The sequence below is a fragment of the Pseudophryne corroboree genome, chromosome 7, assembly GCF_028390025.1.
Source record: "Pseudophryne corroboree isolate aPseCor3 chromosome 7, aPseCor3.hap2, whole genome shotgun sequence".
NCBI lineage: Eukaryota > Metazoa > Chordata > Amphibia > Anura > Myobatrachidae > Pseudophryne > Pseudophryne corroboree.
In genome coordinates, this window is record NC_086450.1 from 243251213 (window position 1) to 243274460 (window position 23248).

At 47.8% G+C, this 23248-nt stretch overlaps 1 protein-coding gene across 1 annotated transcript in view; it reads right to left on the minus strand.

Moving 5' to 3' along the window:
* Window positions 1-23248, minus strand: part of ADCY5 (adenylate cyclase 5) — a 984560-nt gene that overhangs the window by 481830 nt on the left and 479482 nt on the right. The window contains exon 2 of the mRNA XM_063934061.1: window positions 19530-19679. Within this exon, the coding sequence (XP_063790131.1) occupies window positions 19530-19679 (150 nt within the window). The remainder of the gene's footprint in view (window positions 1-19529; window positions 19680-23248) is intronic.

A 23248-nucleotide genomic window follows, 5' to 3' on the forward strand; every position in this document is an offset into this window, starting at 1 on the left:
AAAGTTTTCTCGGAAGAGGCAGTCGTATCGAGGAGTTAGGTATATCCCTAAGTATTTGATCTTCTTGGGTTGCCATTTAAAATTGAAGTTGGTACGGAGGGACTCGGCCTCACGTTGGGGGGTATGAAGCATCATGGCCTCAGATTTGGAATAATTGATTTTATATCCTGATATAAGACTGTAGGCTTGTAGTAGCGAGAATAGATTTGGGAGTGAGATGAGGGGCTGGGATAGAGAGAGTAGGATGTCGTCTGCAAAGAGAGAAATTTGGGGATTTGTGGGGCCCACCTGTATACCGTGTATGTCCGGGTGTGCTCTAATTTGAGAAGCAAGTGGTTCTATAATGAGGGCAAATATTAGGGGGGAGAGAGGGCAGCCCTGACGTGTGCCGTTGGCAATACTAAGTGGGGCGGATGGGATACCATTGATAAGGACGGTGGCAGTGGGAGTGGAGTATAATGCTAGAATGCTTGTGAGAAAGCCGCCAGATAGGCCATAGGCCTCTAGGGCGGGTCTCAAGAAATCCCAGGAGATTCGGTCAAATGCTTTTTCGGCGTCTAAGGAGAGTATGATAGTGGGGGCTTTCCTGGAATTCGAGATATGTATGAGGTCAATAGCACGCCTGGTGTTGTCCCTTGCCTGGCGGCCCGGGATAAATCCTACTTGATCGTAGTGAACTAGGGAAGGGAGGTATGGGTTAAGACGGGTGGCCAGGATCTTGGCAAAAATGTTAAGGTCTAGGTTCAGGAGGGATATGGGGCGGTAGCTGGCGCAGTTAAGGGGGTCTTTGCCTTCTTTGGGAATCACCACTATTCTGGCCTCTAGCATCTCAGGGGGAAAGAGGTCGCCCTGGACAACCCCATTAAAGAGAGAATGCAGGTGTGGGGAGAGAAGGGCAGAGAATTTTTTGTAGTACAGAGCCGTAAACCCGTCCGGGCCCGGGGATTTGCCAGTTTTTTGCATGAGGATAGTCTGGGCGATCTCCTCCACCGTGATCTCCCTGTTGAGGGAACCAATGCGTCCTGGGGTAGTCTGGGTAGTTTGGAAGCAGAGAGAAAGTGGGAAATGAGGTCAGCGTGGGGTTGGGAGGGGTCACCCGGTGGGGGAGGCGGGAGGTTGTATAAATCAGTATAGTAAGATTGAAAAGCGGCTCTAATGGCTATGGGGTCTTGAACAAGTTGGTTGAGAGAGTTCCTGATAGTGACAATGTTGGATGTGGCTCTCGTAGAGCGGAGTCGTGCCGCCAGAATCTTGTCCGCCTTGTCGCCCTTCTCATAAAAGGTCTGGCGAAGCCACTTAAGACGCTTGGCCACCCGTGTAGTGAGAAGAAGATCAAGTTCCGCCTTAATGGTGCGGAGTTCGGACAAGACCGTCGGGTCGGAAGACGCCTTGTGTAGGGTCTCGAGTGCATGGAGTTTAATGGAGAGTCTATTGTATTGGGAGAGGGTTTGTTTTTTGGCTTTTGAGGCAAGGCTAATGAGGTGCCCTCGAAGGACAGCCTTGTGTGCCAGCCAGAGGGTGGACCTAGAAATGTCGGGATGGTCATTTAAGGCGAAGTAATCAGAGATCATGTTTTGGAGGTGAGAGTTTATCTCAGGGTTGTGTAGGAGGGAATCGTTGAGACGCCATGTCATGGGGCGAGGGCGAGAAACCAAGCCTGTCAGGTCGCAGGATATGGGGGCGTGGTCGGACCAAATTAGTGGATGAATATGGGCATCCCGGAGATTCAAGGCCGGATCATGGCTGAGCAGGATCATATCAATTCGGGAGTAGGAGTTATGTGGGGCGGAGTAGAAGGTGTAATCGCGGGCAGAGGGATCTTTTATCCTCCAAGAGTCATAGAGGAGTTGAGAGCGCATGAGACGGAGGAGGGATCTAGAGCGGAGGGAGTCCGACGGGGAAGGGGCAGGGGAGGCGGTAGAACGATCTAGCTGTGGGTTGAGGACGGAGTTAAAGTCCCCTGCAAGTATGAGGTCGCCCCTTCGGACTCGTGTGAGGAGAGTATCCAGCCTTGTGAAGAACCGTTCCTGTCGTTGGTTAGGGGCGTAGACGTTGACCAGGGTGCATAAATTATTGTTAAGTTTCCCCACCAGGACAAGGAATCGACCGTCTTTGTCGGTATGGGAGTCTAAGAGTTCGAAGGTGAGGTGACGGGCAAATAGGATCGCTACTCCACGTTTTTTGGCTGAGTGATCGCAGGCGTGAAAGGAGACCGGGAATGGTTTGCAATGGAGGGTAGGATGTGAGTCGTGTAGAAAGTGAGTTTCCTGTAGGAAGATCAGGTCGCCTCTGTGGTGTTTAAGGGAGGCAAACAGTTTACCTCTCTTTTGAGGGCTATTCAGACCCTTCACATTATGAGAAAGAACCCGGAGACCCATGGGGAAACAACAGCGAAGTAGGCAGATTAAAAAGAGCGGGAATGTTTAGAGATGTAGGAAGGGGGGGGGGGAGATAGATTGGAGGTATATAAGGTGGGAAAGAGTGTGGTCCACGTAGGGAGGGGGGGGAGAGGAGACCGGAAGGGGTGGGAAGGTAGTTGGTCATCTGGCATTGGGGGCCAGGACCGGTAGAGCTGACAATGGGAGGGAGTACTAGGTGTCGGGTGAGCACCTAGGTCAGCGGTAGGGCGCGTGGCCCTGTGGGGGCGCGGCATGGGGCCCAGTTCGTGGATCACGAGCCGCTCGGGAAATAATCGTAGGCAAGCCTCCCCCGGGGGGAGCCTGAGGAAGAAAGCTAGAGAGAGGACAGGAAGAGAAGACAGCTGGAGCGCCAGCCCCGTGGGGCTAAGAAGAGGAGAAGGGGGGGGGGGGAGGATGGAAGGACTTAACTCAGAGGATAGCATGGAATCACTTCAGGATAGAGACATTTGTAATTTTAGGCAGTTAGGCATTAATATTCGCAACATTGAAACGTTTCAACAGGGGGCAACAATAAAGCATTTGTAAAACAACAACTGAGGAAACAAGAGATCAGGTTACGGAGACCCTGAAATAGCGTAAAATTTCTATTGGGAGAGTGCGACCAAGGGTGGTCGCCCCATTTTTGTGTGAAAAGCGGTTGTGTAGAGGGATGAGAGTTCTCAGGTAACTGGAGGTGGAGCTTGGGAGGTCGCGGAAGATGGGACCGTGATCCATTCTGAGCGAGGAGATTGGGGTGTGTCCCGTTGTGACCGCGGCGGGAAGCGCGGCGGGTGAGCATCTTGGTCAGGGGTGGAGATGCCCAGCTTGGAGAGGAGCGTTTGGGCCTCTGATTGATCTTTGGCTGTGAGAAGTTTCCCTTGGTGCCATACGAGGATCCGGAAAGGGAAACCCCAGCGGTACTTCACGTTGTGGCGGGACAGTAGGGAGGTAATGGGTTTAAAGTCCCTACGTTTAGCTAGAGTGAGCGGGGATAAGTCCTGGAAAATTTGAAGCGGGGTGTTTTGGAAAGTCACAGATCCTAATCTTCGGGCCTCCCTCATGACGGCTTCCTTTGCCGTGAAGTAATGTAGTCGGAGAATGACATCTCTGGGCTGGGAGGAGTCCTGGGAGCGGGGCCGCAGGGCCCTGTGGGCCCGGTCCAGGAGGAGATGTTCCTCAGGGGTGTCAGGCGATAGGTGTGCAAAGAGGCGTTTGAGGTAGAGCTCAAGGTGAGTAGGCTCGACCTCCTCGGGGATTCCCCGGATCCGCAAATTATTTCTCCTTGCTCTGTTGTCTTGATCTTCATGCTCCTCCTTAAGGTGGGCGACATCTTGGCGGATTTGGTGAAGGTCGGTTTCAACCGTTTGCTGGAACGTTACCACCTCCTCGACCCTTCTTTCGAGTTGGTCAGTTCTGGAGCCGATGTCAGCGATATCTGATTTGAGGGAGTGTAGAGCTTGGACTGAGGATTTGATATCCCGCATCTCCTTAAGGAGGGAGAGGAAGTCTCTGCGGGTAAGGGGCGTATGATCGTCTTCCTCGGCTTCCGATTCGGAAGGGGCCTGGGAGGGCCCGGGAGTATCAGACTTGTTCATGGCTGGGGTGTTTTTTTTGGTTAGGAATGGTGTAAGATCGGACCCCTGGGATTTTTTATTACCTCTGGTCATCGTGGGAGTAGGGAGGGGGGGGATAGACAGCAGGGGAGATGCTGGCGGCGGCGCTCCAGCGGTGAGACTCAGGACCGGGGAAGGCAGGCCGAGAGCATTACGGGTGCATTATATTGTAGTTATCTGTGTCCGGTCCATGGGGGTGACCCGTGGAGGGCCCGGAGGGTAGATATCCGGGGTTGAGAGGGGGACTCCCGTAGGGCCTCCACCGACCTGGAATCGCGGAGGCGTGCTCCGGGCACGGACCAGCCAGTGACCGGGGGGCAGCACCACTCAGCGGTGAGGGAGGTCTGCAGCCAGTAGCGGGAGGGGAGTCCACCGGCAGGGTCCGGAATAAGCTGTGATGAGCCCCAATGCAGAGGTAGGCCGGGTCTTTTGCAAGGCCGGAGGCCAGCAGCACGTCTGAACCCTATGGGGATGGTAGCTGAGAGGGGACGGAGGGTAGCTGCGGTGCTTCTCTGGGGAGTCCCCAGCAACCAGCAATGGCAGAGCTAGCTTGGGGGTGGTATATTGTGTGGAGAGCAGAAGGGAAGGGCCTTTCCGGTGCCTGTGGGGGATCCCAACGTGGGTAGGTCGGGTCTGAGGCTCACGGGCGGGCCGGCGTCAAACCTGTGGCCCCGGCTCCGGCTCACGGAGTAGGCCGCAGCTCGCCGCAGGACCAGGGATCGGGTCGCAGGGCAAGGGGCGCAGGGGGAGATATACTCTTGACTTACCCCGTCGCCCGACCTCGATCCCGGCTTCCTCCGGCCAGCGGGTCCGCAGTTCGAGCTCCGGGCGCCTCCGCCGGAGCTAGCGCCGTGTTCCGTGCAGGGACACAGGAGGCCTCAGCTGGTCAGATCGCCCTCCGGATCCACTTCAGGGTTGATGGAGGGCACGGGGGAGAAGGGAGAGAGGCGACGAGCTTCTTCGAGACGTCTGTCCCGGCCCGTCGATCCGGCCCAGCTCCAAACTCGAGCCCCAGGCTTTAGGCCGGGGGGAAGGCCGCAATCCGCAGGAGTGCTTAAAAGCACTCCCCGACTCCGCGGGTCCCCCACAGCGGATGCAGGTAGGTACAGAGGGTCCCTGTGAGGGAGCTGGGGCAGTCTGGCGGTGATCGGTAGAGGATGGGGACTTACGTGGGCACCTTTCCAGGAGTCAAGATGGCGCCGCCAGGCTCACACCCTCCAGTGCCTGTATGACTGCCTCATGTAGCCCCAGCCCGTGGATAAAGCTCGGTGGTGGTGTTGGTGGACGTCCCAGCAGCTTGTGTGGGGCCTCAGATGGCGTGCGGCGAGTGCTGGAGGCAGCGGCGGCCGCGTCCGGTCCCGGGAGCGGCACCACGTGATCGGCGCCGCGCTCTCCTGCACACGGAGTTAGACGCCGGGCCCGCGGGGAGCCGCCGCTCGTAGCAGCGGGGGGGGGGGAGACTCACGGAGGTAAGGAGAGATGTGTGGGGGCTCCAGGGATGGAGAGGGTATCTCCGGTGAGGTTCTCCGCCGCAGGGCACCGCACTTCCGGTCCGGGGCAGCTCCAGACTCGAGGTCCCGGCTTCCACTGGCAGGGTAGGCCGCAACCCGCACGGGTCCAGGAGGCACCCGCCGGCTCCGCAACCACCTCACTCAGTGCTGGGGGGGCTCAAGCAGGTGAAGGGTAGATAATTTCTGATTTGTTCGTTGTTTTGAGCAGTTAAAACTGCTACTAGGGCAGGAGCTCGGGTGCTGCACGACCTCCCGCATTCACAGCCAGGCCACGCCCCCGGTGAGTACATTTTTTTGACCAATTCTTGTCTTTAGTAAATCTTCAATTTGCTAAATTGTCAAAAAAATTGTAATAACGCACAGAATTGGTCAAAAACAACCAGATCCATCCATATAACACTGCCTGCTATCCATGACCTCTTCATCTCCAACTCTCCTGAACACTACTTCAATATCTGCTGACTGCTACATATTCCTCATTCCTCCTGATACCTTCAGATTGTGCCTGCTTCTGAACCTCCACTCCTGTCCACAGTCCTCCGGACCCCCTACTGACAGTATTCTCCACCCATGCCAAAGGATCACCTTGCCCCTTTACTGCTGCAAATATAATTTTATTGTGCCTAAAATATGTGAAAACTAATTCCATTATTTTTATACTGATCACACTGCTGTTTAACAACCGTGTTTTGCTTTTCTCTTATATTTTCTTACTGTATTTCCCACTGTATGCTATATCTCTATTTGCACACCCTGCTAGGAGCAACTTAAGCAGTGTGCCCCATATGGCTGCTTTGGATGGATTCTTTATGGGCAGGATGTACTATTAAACAAGGTATTTCATATTACGTATGTGTCAGTTTTCTCATAAACAGTATACCTTGGATCTTTGCATGGTCTGTCTCCCACAATGTAAACTTTGTAGTGCGCCATACCATGGCTGCCTTACCTGGTACACTCGTGAATGGGATGAAAAATACATGTATTTGATGGCTATTTTAGGACCCTACTACTAGCATTAGGACGCTGCAACCATCCCACTATTTGTCATCTCTTCTAGGCGTGACCAATTCCACACACGGTGAACCTATTTAGTGCGCCCAAGATTGGTGCCTTGCCTGGTACAGTACCTTTCGTGGTTTCACTATATAACCCATGGAATTTATTACCCAAAATTACTACAGGGTTGCTGCATTATACAGTACTTCTTGTGCTCTTAAGCAGTGATGTGAGACAGGTGAGGCAGTGCCTTTCCTGCCATACTAACTATATATTTTTTGTATTATGCTAATCATTTTTATAGTTAACACTCTATGGCTGGTGAGGCAGTGCCTCCCCTGCTTACCTTTTCCATACTTCTTTGATCAAAACGCACCGAAGTTCCAGGAGTTTATACCATTGCACTTTTGCACCCTTTGGCTCATATATTGTGTGTAAATCTGGCTCTAGTACTAGCCAGTGCCTCCTGAGCCAATTACCTCATCCCACATCCCTACTCTTTAGGGGGAAATTTACAAAGATTTGTGTTTGACCTGTGTTTGTCCATGTTTAAAAACGCAGTAATCGATTGGACACAGGAGTATTTTCTAAATGAAATACAGGAATTTACTATGCATCCATGTCTTCTGATGGTGAATGCAATCGTATTGTCAGCCACATTTCAGACGTGAATGGCCAAACATTCTTGTATATTCCTGGTTTTGAGTTCGGTCTGTGTTTTCCAATTGTGCCCATATAACGGTCCATATTTGCATATACGAAAGAACATGGAAGCCACTCACAGAAATTTTTTATTGGTAGAAAGTGTCACATGTGGCAGTGACATGCCAGACCCTTATAAAAACTCCCCAAACCATCTGGACCTTGTGGATTTAGTTACAGGAGTTCAGAAGAGAGTTTGGGTGTTTTTGACTGGTTCTATGTTGTGATTTCTACGTATTTCTGGAGTGTAAGTAGTCTTGTCAGATTTGTTGTGTTGTTTCTTCCTAGTGTGTCTTATTATTCTGTCCTTGTCATTTTTATTGAAGTCTCTTGTTTCTGTGTGAGTATCTGTGGGGTATGAGCTGTTAGTGTTGTGGTAATGTGTGTCTTTATTTTTCTGTGTTCTTTATTGTTTGTTTTTGTGTGGAGAATGTCAGGGGCAGAGGGTAGTGAGGTGGGGGAGGTGGCAGCCCAGGATCTGCAGTCCAGTGATTGGTACAGTGAGGAGCTGCCCATGACATGCAGCAGGACCAGGATGGGCCACAATGTTACGTTTTACTTTGCAGAGAATCTGGTCCTGGTGCAGGAGGAGATGAAATTCCACCGGCAGCTCTTCGGACGTGTGGCGACCAGTGTCTCCAACCGCAAGAAAAACGCTATTCCAAAGACGGAGGTTGCGTATAAATGAGAGGCCTGGTGTGCATAAATGAGAAGATCTGCATTAAAAGCCTCTCTAACATCACGTGCAGGATGAAGATGGTGGAAGAGGCAAAGACAGGCGCTGACACCCCTTACAATACTACCTCGAATATGGAGATGGGCTCCTGAAACTCCTCATCCCGGTTGAGGTGCCCTTATGTCTGGGATAGAGATGCATAAAGGTGGCCTGGTAAGTGTATATACTTTTTAATATGAATTTTAAACAAGCACTGTCCCATTTGGTATATAAACAATGTTGCATCAAGGGACAGGACACGGAAATAATCATTATGGTGGCATAAATCGAGGGTCACATGCCATTAAATGAGGTATGGAGTAGAAAATAGTCTAAGAGAGGATAAAGCACATGAGGGGAGAGGGTCCTGCTCGTGTGAGCTTACATTCTAAAGGGGAGGACCAGACAGACAAGGACACAGAAGGGGTAGAAGTGGGCATGTAACAGAGGGTTAGGATGAGAGATGGCTGGGTTTGATAAATAAGTGGGTCTTGAGAGCATGTTTAAAGTTTTGTAGAGGTGGAAAGTCTGATAAGGAGAGATAGAGAATTCCAGAGATAGGGAGCACCACGGCTAAAATCTTGGAGGCAGGAATGGGAGGAAGTAACCAGTTGGCAGGAGAGGCGTCATGAATTTATGGAGCAAAGATGGTGGGTGCAAGTGTAAAGGGTCATAAGATCAGGTATGTAAATGGCAGAGGAATGGGTGAGGGCTTTGGGAGTGCGAGAAGCTTAAATTGGATTAAAAAAGGGAAGGGGATCAAGTGTAGGGCTTGTAAGAGAGGAGAGGTGGATGTAGTACGTTTGGAAGATGAGCTAGGCAGCAGTATTGAGAAAAGATTGGAGTGGAGAGAGGCGTTTGTCAGGGAGGGCAGATAGGTGGATATTACAGTAGTCCAATCTGTGGATGACCAGTGAGTGGATGAGGGTTTTGGTAGCATCCTGGGTGAGAAAGGGTTTTATCCTGGAAATATTATTGAGCTGGAAACAGCAGGAATGTTTGAAGGAGAGGGAGGAATCAAAGATAAGACAGCATACTTGAGGGCTAGAGGAGATAGTTGTGCCATCAATAGACAGTGAAATTGTGGGAGATTATGCGGGAGCAGGGCCGGCTCCAGGCCTACTAGCACCCTGAGCGAGATAATGTAAAAGCGCCCCCCAACACCTATGCGCGCGTCGAAGGTGCGCGCGCTTCGGGGAAAGTGGGCGTGGCCTCCTGGGAAAATGGGTGTGGCCTCGTAACTTCATATTATTAAACTATAAATAAATATATTTTTTCACACCCCCTCTATGCACACAATTAGCAGCCTTATGCAGAACAGCCACAGTAGTGTTCCTTACACACAATGTCTCCAGTGTGGTGCCAGATACACATAATGTGCAGTGCCAGCTACACATGACATGCCCCGCAGCAGTGCCAGCAACACATTACATGCCCCGCAGCAGTGCCAGCTACACATGACATGCCCCGCAGCAGTGCCAGCTACACATGACATGCCCCGCAGCAGTGCCAGCTACACATGACATGCCCCTCAACAGTGCCAGCTACACACAATAGACCCCCAGCTACACATGATAGTGTTCACGTTTTAGGGCAGGGTGCTGATCACAAGGAGGGCACATTTTTAAGTAAGGAGGGCAAAATGATGTACATACTGTAATGCTTGGTGCTCCTCCACCCACATGCTGAAGCAGGGACAGTGCGCGCCGAAGGCGCGCAGCAAAAATTTAGGGGCGTTGCTTCGTGGGGAAGGTGCATGACCACAGAATAGTGGCAATTCGCATTACACCACATAGTAGTGCAGCTAATACACATTGCACCAGGTAGAACCTCCTATACACTTTGCGCCAGGCAGAGCACGTTAGACACTTTGCGCCAGGCAGAGCACGATAGACACTTTGCGCCAGGCAGAGCACGATAGACACTTTGCTCCAGGCAGAGCACGATAGACACTTTGCGCCAGGCAGAGCACGATAGACACTTTGCACCAGGCAGAGCACGATAGACACTTTGCGCCAGGCAGCGCACGATAGACACATTGCCTAGCCACAGACGCCTAGTAGATACACTACATGATATGCCCCCCAGCAGTGCCAGCTACACGTGACATGCCCCCCAGCAGTGCCAGCTATACGTGACATACCCCCCAGCAGTGCCAGCTACACGTGACATGCCCCCCAGCAGTGCCAGAAACATAAATGCCCCCACAGTGCAGATATGCCCCCACAGTGCCAGAAACATAATGCCCCCACAGTGCCAGAAACATAATGCCCCCCCACAGTGCAGATATGCCCCCACAGTGCCAGAAACATAATGCCCCCACAGTGCAGATATGCCCCCACAGTGCCAGAAACATAATGCCCCCACAGTGCAGGTATGCCCCCACAGTGCCAGAAACATAATGCCCCCACAGTGTAGATATGCCCCCACAGTGCCAGAAACATAATTCCCCCACAGTGCAGATATGCGTATGCCCCCACAGTGCCAGAAACATAATGCCCCCACAGTGCAGATATGCCCCCACAGTGCCAGAAACATAATGCCCCCACAGTGCAGATATGCCCCCACAGTGCCAGAAACATAATGCCCCCACAGTGAAGATATGCCCCCACAGTGCCAGAAACATAATGCCCCCACAGTGCAGATATGCCCCCACAGTGCCAGAAACATAATGCCCCCACAGTGCAGATATGCGTATGCCCCCACAGTGCCAGAAACATAATGCCCCCACAGTGCAGATATGCCCCCACAGTGCCAGAAACATAATGCCCCCACAGTGCAGATATGCCCCCACAGTGCCAGAAACATAATGCCCCCACAGTGCAGATATGCCCCCACAGTGCCAGAAACATAATGCCCCCACAGTGCAGGTATGCCCCAACAGTGCTAGAAACATAATGCCCCCACAGTGCAGATATGCCCCCACAGTGCCAGAAACATAAACGACCCCACACAGTGCCAGACAGATTTTAACTTACCTGTCACTGACACTGCGGTGCTGGGAGCCGGGAGTACTGCTGTGGGCGCGGGCGGGTGGGGGGGCCGCGGACGGAGGAACGATACTGTCTGCGCGCTATGCACGCTGCGCGGTGCCGGCGTCCAACGTCAGACGCCGGCGCCGCACAGCGCGCTGCATAGCGCGCACACAAGCGGCCGGGAGTGGGACACACAGATTAAAGGCTGGCTCCAGGCAGGAATATGGCGGCCGCAGCGTGCGGCGCCCTATAAGAGTGGCGCCCCGCGCGGCCGCTCTAGTCGAACATGCCTGGAGCCTGCCCTGCGCGGGAGGGTGGGAAGATGATCAGTGCTGGGACATCCAAGAAGAGATAGCGGAGAGACAGTTGGAGATACAAGTGAGAAGAGAGGGAGAGAGGTCAGGAGAGGAAAGGTAGATTTGAGTATTATCAGCATATACGTGATATTGGAAGTCAAATGAGCGAATGAGCTCACCTAAAGAGGACGTATAGAGAGATAAAAGAAGAGCAGGGGTGTATCTTCCTACTGGCCAGGATGGCACTTGCCAGGGGCGCCAGCCAAGAGGGGGGCGCCGCCCGGCAGTAGAATGACATAGTAGTTCTCACTGAGTACATCCCTTAGCAGTGCTCATCCACTGCCCGACTCTCAGAAGCGTATTGCACTCTGACACTCTCTGTGACTACAGTCACAGTGATGGTTAAATATAGCCGGGGAGCGGGGCACTTCCAGGTATGGGGAGGGGCAAAGCACCTCCTCTTCCTCATCCGCTCCCCTTCTCATTGGTCCCACACAGTCTGTCACCAAACACCAGCCACTACATTCAGCACCAGTCAGCAGTGCAGCATGAGCATACCTGTACATTTTCTGCTGTACCGTAGTTAAACTGCATGGTCTAGGGGTGCACAAGCAGGTGGGGGGACACCTGGGGGTTGGGGGCGGGTCACCCGTGGCAAGAAATGTTAAAGGTCCTTGCAGGCTGCTGGACATCACGCCAGGTTCAATGTTGAATGTCCCCCGGAATTTCTGTATGTAATACTCCATTTCTGCTCAGATTGGAGGGGCTGGGTAGATGCTACAGAGCCAATAAGAGCAGGATAGGGAGGGGAACCAGCGTCAGTGGGTGGGCTGGATGTCGGAGGCCAGCGTTATAGGTTTAGTCACTATGTAGTTGGCGGGGCTTGACTGTGTGACAAGCGAGCAGACCAAACTTTGCTCACAGTCCACACTGATAAGCAGAGCCCACGGGGGTACTATCCATTGTCGGTTTGAGGGCTATTCGACCAGTGTGGTCAAACTGCGGCGCCACCCCATATGGGGCTCAGTGAGGCTGCTGCCGATGGGACCAATCTTTCCTGGCAGCACCTATTAAATATCTTTTGACCCCATGACCCTCAGAGTGTAGCGCATGTGGCATGCTGCTGGCCCATCTTCAACCCATTTATTGCAGCTGCTGTCTCTGCAGAAGCAACCGCGGCAGTGGGCTTGCTGCTTGCAATGCACCTCGCTGTCCCCACTCCCCTGCAGTTCCCTTTCTGCAATGCAGCCAGGCTGCCGAGTTAGGCATACAGTGGGCGGGGAATGAGACAATATAAAGTTTTATCCAACCCTCAGTGAATAGGCGCCTTATCCCACCCCACAGTCACCATGACCCACTCATCCAGCCAGCCAGAGAGTCCTTGGCCAGTCTGGTGCAGGTGAGTGCCATTTCAAGTGACCGGCTGCCAGTAGAGAGATGAAGAGCAGAGCTGGGTTTACACCATTCCATCTGGCCTCTCCCTACCACTGTTAGCCTTGCGCCTACACCTACTGCCCATTATCCTCATGATGCCACCTGTGGATTGCTACTTGGGTGAGTGAGTACAGGACCTTTATAAAACATAACCTTATCCTTGTCATCTTGTATAGCTCATAAGGAAATTAATACATATGATATGCGTTTGGGATGCCGGCTGTCAAAATACAGACAGCGGCATCCCGGTGATAAATTCCCTACGCTTACTAATTAAGCTAAACCTGATTCCTTACGACCCTATAACTTCCCCTCAGTATCCCTGCCCTCACCCACCCTATAATTCCCCCTCGGTGTCCCTGCCCTCCCCCTCTCCTGTAACCCCCCCCCCCCCTCAGTGTCCCTGCCCTCACCCTCTCCTGTAACCCCCCCCCCCCCTCAGTGTCCCTGCCCTCACCCTCTCCTGTAACCCCCCCCCCTCAGTGTCCCTGGCCTCACTCCCCCTATAACTCCCACTCAGCCCTCACCCACCCTATAATTCCCCCTCAGTGTCCCTGCCCTCCCCCTCTCCTGTAACTCCCCCTCAGTGTCCCTGCCCTCCCCCTCTATTGTAACTCCCCCTCATTATCCCTGGCCTCACTCTCCCTATAACACCCCCTCAGTGTCCCTGCCCTCACCCTCACCTGTAACTCTCCCTCAGTGTCCCTGCCCTCACCCTCACCTGTAACTCTCCCTCAGTGCCCCTGCACTCACCCTATCCTGTAACTTTCCCTCAGTATACCTGCCCTCCCCTGTAACTTTGCCTCTGTGTCCCGGGGGGGTGGGGTGGGTGGGCGCCAGTCGCTTATTTTGCCATGGGCGCTTGGGCCCCTAGATACACCCCTGAAGAAGAGGTCCAAAAGCGTGTCTTGAGTGACACCTAATGTTAATGGAAGTGTGTGGGAGCTGGAGTTGTGAGAGGAAACAGAAAAGGAGTGGTCAGAGAGGTCGGAGGATAGCCAGGAGAGGGCAGTATCACGCAAACCAATGAGTGAAGGATTTGCAGGATGAGAGAGAGGTCCACAGTGTCAAGAGCAGCGTAGAGGTCAATGACAATAAGTAGAGAGCAGTGGTCTTTATATTTGGAAGCATAAAGGTCATTGCAGACTTTCGTGAGTGTAGACAAAAGAAAACACTTGGCGCCTGATCGTAGCTGGCAACATATTAATTCCCAATGAGCTGCTGCTACTTGTTAGAAGGTTTTTGGAAGGACCTTCAACAATAGTAAAATAAATAAATAAATAATGTATAAACAGTCGACAGTCGTTTATCAAGAAGCGCTGCTTAGTGGGCTAATCAATATAACAACTATTAGTTGTACATCATAATTAAATCCAATATTTTAATTTAAATTTTTTTTTAAATTATATATTTACATACATACATATATATATATATATATATATATATATATATATAGAATTCAAAAACAATACAGATTATGCACATTTAAAAAAATACAGTTTTTCTGATTAGCAAACAAATTTCTCATTAGAGACAAATCAGTCAGTATTAATTAGTAGTCATTAAGTTCGTCATTAGAAGTTGTTACTATAATTACGCTCCTTAGTGCTGCTCATAGGATTAATCACTTTCTTAAGGTGATAGTCAATTCACTCACATTTAAAGCTTCATGCAGACGAGGATGTAATGTATACACATCCACTAACTGTGGGTAAGAAACTATGCCAATACTCTTAACTCCCTTTGTAGCACAAGTAGAGGGCTGAATATAGATGGAGTCCAATATATATATTTTTTGTTTAATTCAAAGAAAGCTGATCAGTAGAACTATCCACTCATCATGGCAATAGCAGACAGTCCCGGTCCTCCTACCTCCCTTAGATGGAACCAGCAGGGAGCTAAATGCGTATGGAGTCCAATATCTGGACCAACACCCAGTAATTACCAGTATCCTCTCCAGCTTACACTTTTTTTTAAAAACAGTAGCAATACTTCCTGTAACGTGTTTCCCCACCTCTCAGTCTAGAGTACTCGGCAGCTTCCTTAGATGTTTGATTTACTACTAATGGTTATTATCTCGATACACCCACTAAGAAGCGCTTCTTGATAAACAACTGTTGTAAGTGCAGTTTCAGTGGAGTGGAGAGGACGGAATCCAGACTGAAATGGGTCCAGCAGGGAGTGGGAAGAAAGAAAGGCAGTAAGGCAGCTGTAGATAATGTGCTTGAGGAGTTCGAAGAAAAAGGGAAGGAGAGAGATGAATCTGTAATTTGACAGAGTGTTAGGATCAAGGGTAGGTTTTTTAAGAATAGGGAGACATGGGCATGCTTGAAGACAGTTGAGGACAATGTGCGATGAGGAGAGATTGAGGAGGTGGGCAAGATAGGAATAGGCAGGAGGAGAGAGGTAGTGGAGGAGGCGGGCAGTGATAGGGTCTAGTGGGGAGTTGGTTGGGGAGGAGGACTGCATGAGGGCTATTACTTAATCTCCAGAAACAGGGGAAAAAGAAGTCAGAGTTGGCGAGATGGATGAGGAGGGGTGGTCAAGGAAAAAAGAGGGGGCTGGTTGCTGAGGGTATATTGGGATGTGATGTTCTGACATATGGAGTCAGGTTTGGATGTGAAGTAGGCAAAGTCAAGGGCAGAGAGTGGGGATGGGCAAAGGAGGGAGTTGACGGTGGGGGGTTGTAGATTGGGAGGAGATGAGGTTTTGAATTTGTGCTTCAGTTTTTGGGAGTTAGCCAACCTGTATATAACTTTACATTGCAGTGACATACAGGGTTTTCTTTTTAAAACATATTGGGGGAGATTCAAATGTTTGAAAAGTTGGTTGGGTGTCTGTTTTTTGCTGTATATTAGATAGGAAAATACAGACACCCAACTGACTTTTCAAACATTTGAATTCTCCCCCATTATGTGTATAAACGATTTTTTTTTTTTTTTTTTGCAAATATAACAGAAACATACAATTGTGAAAGATAAGGTACAAGCCGATCTGCACCTAACTGTCATTTTTCAAACACAGGGGTCTATTCGTGAAGCAATGAAAAGAGTGGAGAAGTGAGCCTGTGGAGAAGTTGACCATGGCAACCAATCAGCTGCTCTGTACAATTGTATTATATGCAAATTATAAATGTTACTTCAATGCTGATTGGTTGCCATGGGCAACTTCTCCACTCTTATCACTGCTTAATGAAAATACCCAACAGTCTGTTAAATTGCAATTAAAAAGAAGATTGGCCAGTACTTTCTCCATCACATTTTATTGTGTCTGCTGTGAAAATTAGGAAACTTAATATGGGCCCTCATTCCGAGTTGTTCGCTCACAAGCTGCTTTTAGCAGCTTTGCACACGCTAAGCCGCCGCCTACTGGGAGTGAATCTTAGCTTCTTAAAATTGCGAACGAAAGATTCGCAATATTGCGAAAAGACATCTCTGTGCAGTTTCTGAGTAGCTCGAGACTTACTCTTCCAGTGCGATCAGTTCAGTGCTTGTCGTTCCTGGTTTGACGTCACAAACACACCCAGCGTTCGCCCAGACACTCCTCCGTTTCTCCAGCCACTCCCGCGTTTTTCCCAGAAACGGTAGCGTTTTTTCCCACACGCCCATAAAACGACCAGTTTCCGCCCAGAAACACCCACTTCCTGTCAATCACATTACGATCACCAGAACGAAGAAAAAACCTCGTAATGCCGTGAGCAAAAATCCTAACTGCATAGCAAATTTACTTGGCGCAATCGCAGTGCGAACATTGCGCATGCGCAATAAGCGGAAAATCGCTGCGATGCGAAAAAAAATACAGAGCGAACAACTCGGAATGACCCCCATGGTGCGTATTACATTAATTTATGGTAAAACTAATGCATTATGCAGCAATTTTAAGTCAGGAAGAAGCATCCAATCTTTTTATATGTATATTTAAAAAAACAAAACAAACTATTAGAACCTAATTAAAATGTGTTTGCTTGTTGTTATGGAGTACATCTCTACATTTTAAAGGTCTTATTAATGTATAAAATGCACTTTACATAAAAAAAGGTTTTATTTTTTAATTTGAAAAAGAACAAAGTATACTTACACACTTCTCATCCTTAGTTTCAGAGGAGGACACCCATGCGGAGCAGCAACCTGCTCAAATGGAGGATGCAGACACTGAAGGGAAGTCATTCACTCTACATTTATTGAGGTCAGTGAGTTAGCCACCCCCAACACCACCAATGATGGCTACACCACAACACCTTAATCAGTCATCACCACCAGGACAAGCACAAAATGTGAAGCAATTCTTTTTGTCCACCTGGTAGCAGCATCAATGTCAGCAGGTGCAATGTTTACAGACAAAAGTGCGACAAATTGCGGCCCAGACCAAGACTAACACAGGATTAGCTGCAACGTCAGCAATTTTACCAAGTTGACCAAATGCGTACTGACAGTAACCGGTTCCACAACAAATTAATACACTTGCAATCAGCAGTTTCACAATGCGTACTTACACATTTTAGAGGCCAACAATACACACCAACAGACTGTAATTAGGATGAGTGAGTCCCAGAATAATGTTACACGGGACTTAAATGTGACCATTACAAATTTAAGCTCACAAATAACTGTCACTTACCGGAACATTCAGAAAGCACTCCAGGGCATCACCACCCCACAAACAACCCCAGTGTCTTCCCCAACAAGCCGTGAATTGTGCTCTTGAGAGCCTACTGACAATATTCATTGAGGGTGGGCCTCATCTAGGAGTAGGCTGAAGTTATCTTATTTTCAGTTAGACAAAAATATTCAAGTGGTTTTTTTTTTTTTCAATTATGCCCCTTTTATTGTTTGTTTTGTTAAAATTTGCATGGCTGAAGATGCTTATATGAATGTTGGTTTGTTTGTTAGTTCATTTTGTACATTGTTGTAAGGGTTACATTTTGAAGCAATAAAAACGTAAAAACAGCACGTTTGTCGGTCTTTATTCATTTTAAATGTGTTATTATTGACAAAATGTTGTCTTATTGGTTTGGTATAAATACACAGTGCAAAAATGTCGGGACAGTGACGTTTTAGTGGTGATACATGTCAAACATGCTTTGAAAAAGGTGGTGTATTTGATACTTCTATTTTGGGCTGAGTTACACTAATTTACGCATTTGTTTGCAAACATGAATTATGGTAAATTTCTGTGTTTCATTGTTGCATATGGAAAGTACTTCTGAGCTTGGGCGATGGTGTATTTGATCGAATTTGCATGATCAATTGTGTTTTGACGCTCGGTTCGATCAAATACTCCTGTGTTAAATTCCTGTGTTTGCAAAAATGCCAGAGATTGTAAAATCAGCAAATACTAATCTTAATAAATTTACCACATGTTCTTCTTTTTTTCTACTTGCGGTAATACCACATCTTTTGTAAAATGTGTTATGTTTTTATGTCTGCAAAACGACGTTGAGTCCTGCAGGAGAAATTGTTATTATTATTTAGTAAATATACCTCCAGCGGCAGGGTGTAATGGAGTCCGACATTACCGGAGGTGCGGAATGCCGACTGATCTCAGACATTTTTTTAAAGGGGCAATCACACACATTTCACACCTTCTAGTTGTACTTCTGCAAAGAAGCATATTTCTGGCTGCACTTTACCCATCTTAAAATAATTCTTAAAACACACAGATTTAAGACAGACAGTCCTGAGGTCCCCCCCACTCTCATTATGAATATAAGCCATAAATGGCTTATATTATCGAGGTTTAAAACATAACGGGGAGGGGGGGGGGGGGGGGGACATAATAGTGTGTGAGAATCCTTTAGAATGTAAGCTTTCACACGCAGGGCCCTCTTCTCTCATGTGCTTTTATGTCTCTTACATAACCTATCTTCTTTTCATTACTCCCTTTGACAGCACCAAATCCCTCGGTTTTCTGCCACACTGATACTTATTACAGTGTTGTCTGCTGATGCAGCTATGTTTATATACCCTGTACTTGTCCTATATTGTCGTCTACTGTAAGCCACTGTTTTCTTGTTTTTGCTTATTTGTTTATGTACTCTGTAATTGGGTACTGCGGATCCCTTGTGGCGCCATATTAAAAGGATAATAATAATAATAATAATAATAAAGTGAGAGATTTTGGGAGAATTCTCCTGTTGCTTTTTTTTTTAAAGCAGCAATCATATAAATGGCAAATCCAGGTTGATTTTGCCATGTAAATCATTGCCACTTTAAAAAAAAAAAAAAAAAACCAGGAGAATTCTCCCAAAATCTCTCACTTTCTGATTTACACACATTATTACATTGCCCCCTCTATATTATTATACTGTGGGTGGAGCAAGTGAGGTCGTACAAATGCCCACATTACTCAGCAGGGCATATTGCTGGGGCATAACTATGTATACATTGTATATTAGAACTGCCTGTTTAGAGAACATATTTACATCATACTTGCCTACTCTTCCAGAAGCTGCGGGAGGCTCCCGTTTTTTAGGGGGTATCCCCCCGCACCCCCAGAAGAGTAGGCAGGTCACCGTCATCCTGCTCACACTCTAGTGATGCGGGCAGGATGGACACATACTCTCTCGTATTTCGCAGGTCCGAGAGGAGGGGAAGGCGTTCAACTGACGCAAATCCCTTGGACCCTTCCCGCGGTCCCGCAAATCTTGGCATTTTCCTGGTCTGGGGGTAGGGCTTGATGATGACACAGCCTGGTCCCGACCCCTGAAGTCTCCTGCATCGTCTCTTCTCCGGGCTTCTCCCAGAGAGGAGAAATTGAAAGTAGGTATGATTTACATTATTACATTGAGAGAATTTATTTACATTATTACACGCCTTCTTCAATTCCATCCATTTAATATGATACAATGTAATCAATTTGACAAGGGAATGTGAATTGTCTCACCTGCTGCTGGTTCTCCCTCTGGGAATGAAGTCGAGCCTGGATGCACTCTCTGGTCTCCTGGAATGCCTGCCTCTGCGACACCTCTGCCGGATAATGTGTGCAAATACCAACCATGTTCGTGCACAGGAAGATCAGGACGTTGGATGCTACCTGAAGATAAATGAAGACGGAATGTGAAACTTACAGCTTGTGAAGAAACACATTATTATTATTATTATTATTATTATTATTATTATTATTATTATTATTATTAATAATAATAATAATAATAATAATAATAATAATATTAAATTAGTGGTTACAGCCCTGATTCTTTCATTATTTCAAGTTAAGCAACATTTTAAAATGTAAGGTTTAAATATGTAAAATACTCGTTTCAAAACTCCATGTAAAAGATTCATATACCTAATTGTATATGAAAAAAACAGATGGCACATTTGGGAAGGGCTTTCACAAAAATATGATAACATTTACTGATGGGAAGTGTATCAGTTCAAAAGCTGCAGACTACTTATAGTAGCACAGTAGAAACACCTGTCACATGCAGCTCTGTCCTCATGAATATAATATCTCCCAACAATGGAGGTCTCCAAAGCAGGATGGGAATGTGGACATAGCACATTTATGGTTCTATCCTGCTAAAAGCAATTAGCCTACCATAATAGCTGCGGACTGTAGGAAACTGGAGCACCTAGAGCATATCTACACATTAAGAACATACAAACTCCACTCAGCTAGGTTCATAGTCTGAATTGAACCCATAACCCCAGCACTGTAAGGCATCAATGGTGACCCCTGTGTTACAATATATAAAATACAACTGTTCCACCCTCTAAATATAAGACATAATCCTATTCACTGTGCCTCCCTATAAAAATACTTCAAATCACTGTGCCACCCTATATGTAACATAATTTAAACCACCGTGCCACAGAGTATGTCTATACACTGATCAGCCATAACATTAAAACCAATGACAGGGTGAAGTGAATAATATTAACTACATTATCTTGTTACAATGGCACCTGTCAAGGTGTGGGATATATTAGACAGCCAGTGAAGTTGATGTATTGGCAGCAGGAAAAAAAAAATCGGTAAATGTAAGAATCTCAGCGACTTTGACAAGGGCCAAATTGTGATGGTTAGACTACTGGGTCAGAGCAACTCTAAAATGACAGGTCTTGTGGGGTGTTCCCAGAATGTAGTGGTTAGGACCAACCAAAAGTGGTCCAAGGAAGGACAAATGGGGAACTAAAGATAAGATCATGTGCACCCAAAGCTTAATGATGCACGGGTGAAGCAAAGGCTAGCTTGTCTGGTCCTACTGTATACCACAGAAGAGGTACTGTAGCACACATTGTTGGAAACGTTAATGCTGGCTATGACAGGTGTCAGAACACACAGTGAATCACAGCTTGCTGCATATGGGGCTGCTTAGCCACAGACCAATAAAAAAAATAAAACGGAGATACTGTATCTTCACCAAACCAAGACTAATCTCACCCTAACCCTAAGTTCTTCGCTGACTGTCTACCCCAACTGTGTCACCCCTGTCTGTCTGCCTCTCCCCTTTAGAATGTAAGCTCTCACGAGCAGGGCCCTCAACCCTCATGTGCTTATCCTTCTCTTACTTAAACCTTCTTCAACGGCACCTAACTTCATGGTTTTCTGCCACCCTGATACTTATGTCAGTGTTGTCTGCTGCTGTAGCTATGATTATTTACCCTGTACTTGTCCTATATTGTCTTAAACTGTACGTCACTATTTTCCTGTTTTGATTATTTTGTTCATGTACGCTGTAATTGGGCGCTCCTTGTGGCGCCATATAAATAAAGGATAATAATAATAATAATAATAATAATAATAATAATAATAATAATAATATGTGCTACGCTCTAACCAAATGAGCATATATGCAAAAGCCTACTAAACCATTTAATCAAAAATACCAAGTTTTAAACAATGGGGTAAATTTACTAAAGTTCATGTTTCAGCCCATTTCAGTTGAGACTGAATTCTACTGTCATCCGCAGTGTGAAATTGCAACTTTTTGATAAAAAAAATCCACCAGTAATTTACTAAGCTACCGTGTTTGTGCAGGGCAGTGTTTTAGTGTAAAAGTGCACATCTACAATCAAATTCTTTGGCATGCTGGGGGACGCCCAGCACAGGGCAAGTCCCCCTGCATGCCGAGTCCTGTCTCACATGTTTCGAGTAGCCCTCTGCCTCTGCAGCCTTGCTGCGAAGGCAGACGGCTGCCCACCATGTTTTTGGTACCAGTGGCTGCGTGTGACATCACGCAACCGCCGCGACCCCCAAGCAATGGTCCGGTCATAGCGATTTTCGCACCTCAGCCACCGGGCCCATGGTTTGTTCCAGATACAAACTTACGGGTTTTATCTGCCTTCCAAATCCACATCAGTGCCATGGTTTAGTATATATTAGTGTTACATGCACAAAGATGTAGCTTACATGAAGTGACTTTTTATCTTCTGTGCATTGTTTTTACTTGTATTGGTTCAAGGTTCTCACAAGACATATCGAACGTCTGGCTGTGGGGCAACAGGGGCGTGGCTTGCTGTGGCAATGCCGGATGATTCCTGGAAGTCAGTCATTAATGGCAGATGGAGCCATGGAGCCTCATTAATTATGGTTATACACCATATGTTTAAATAGGTACGTTTGTTCAGTTTCTGTTTGTCATCCTCTGAAGATGGGTCTAATAAAACCCGAAACATTAGAATGACTGACATGCCTTAAGTGTTTTTCTTCATTACTACAAGGCCGGAGAGTGCTGATTATGGAAACAGTGGCAACTGTGTGTATGCTTGAGAGGAGTGCTATCCCTCCTAGTAATTATATATATATATATATATATATATATATATATATATATATATATATATATTAGAGGTGAGCACGTTCGGTTCTCAGAGAACCAAACCTGCACGAACGTCACCACCCGAGCCCGGATCCGAGCACAGCTCGGGTTTTCCCGCCTGACTCGAAAACGAGAATGAGGTAAAATGTCACCGTCCCGCTCTCGGATTCTCGCGGGGTTTGGATTCCAAATAAGTCGCCGCCGCCATTTTCACTCCGCCATTGGAGAGTGTAGAGAGAGGGCGTGTCTCCGTCCTCAGTGTCCTGCATCAGTTCAGTGTTAGTGTCTTGTGCTGCTTCAGTCCAATCACAGTGGTTGTGTCCTCTGCTGTCATATGTCCAGTGCTGCTGTATAAATCCAGTCCAGTGGTGCTGTGTTGTGCTGCATCAGTCCAGTGGTGGTGTCCTCTGCTGCCATATGTCCGCTGCTGTATAAATTAGTCCATTGCAGTGGTGCTGTGTTGTCCTGCATCAGTCCAGTGGTGGTGTCCCTGTGCTGCTGTATATGTCCAGTGGTACTGCCGTATATGTCCATTGATACTGCCATATATGTCCAGAGATACTGCCGTATAAATCCAGTGATCCTGCCATATAATTCCAGTGATCCTGCCATATAATTCCAGTGAACTAGCGTATAAGTCCAGTCCAATGATACTGACGTATATGTCCACTGGTACTGCCATATAAATCCAGTGGTACTGCGGTATAATTCCAGTGATCCTGCCGTATAATTCCAGTGGTACTGGCATATAAATTCAGTGATCCTGCCGTATAATTCCAGAGCTACTGGCGTATAAATCCAGTGATCCTGCCGTATAATTCCAGAGCTACTGGCGTAT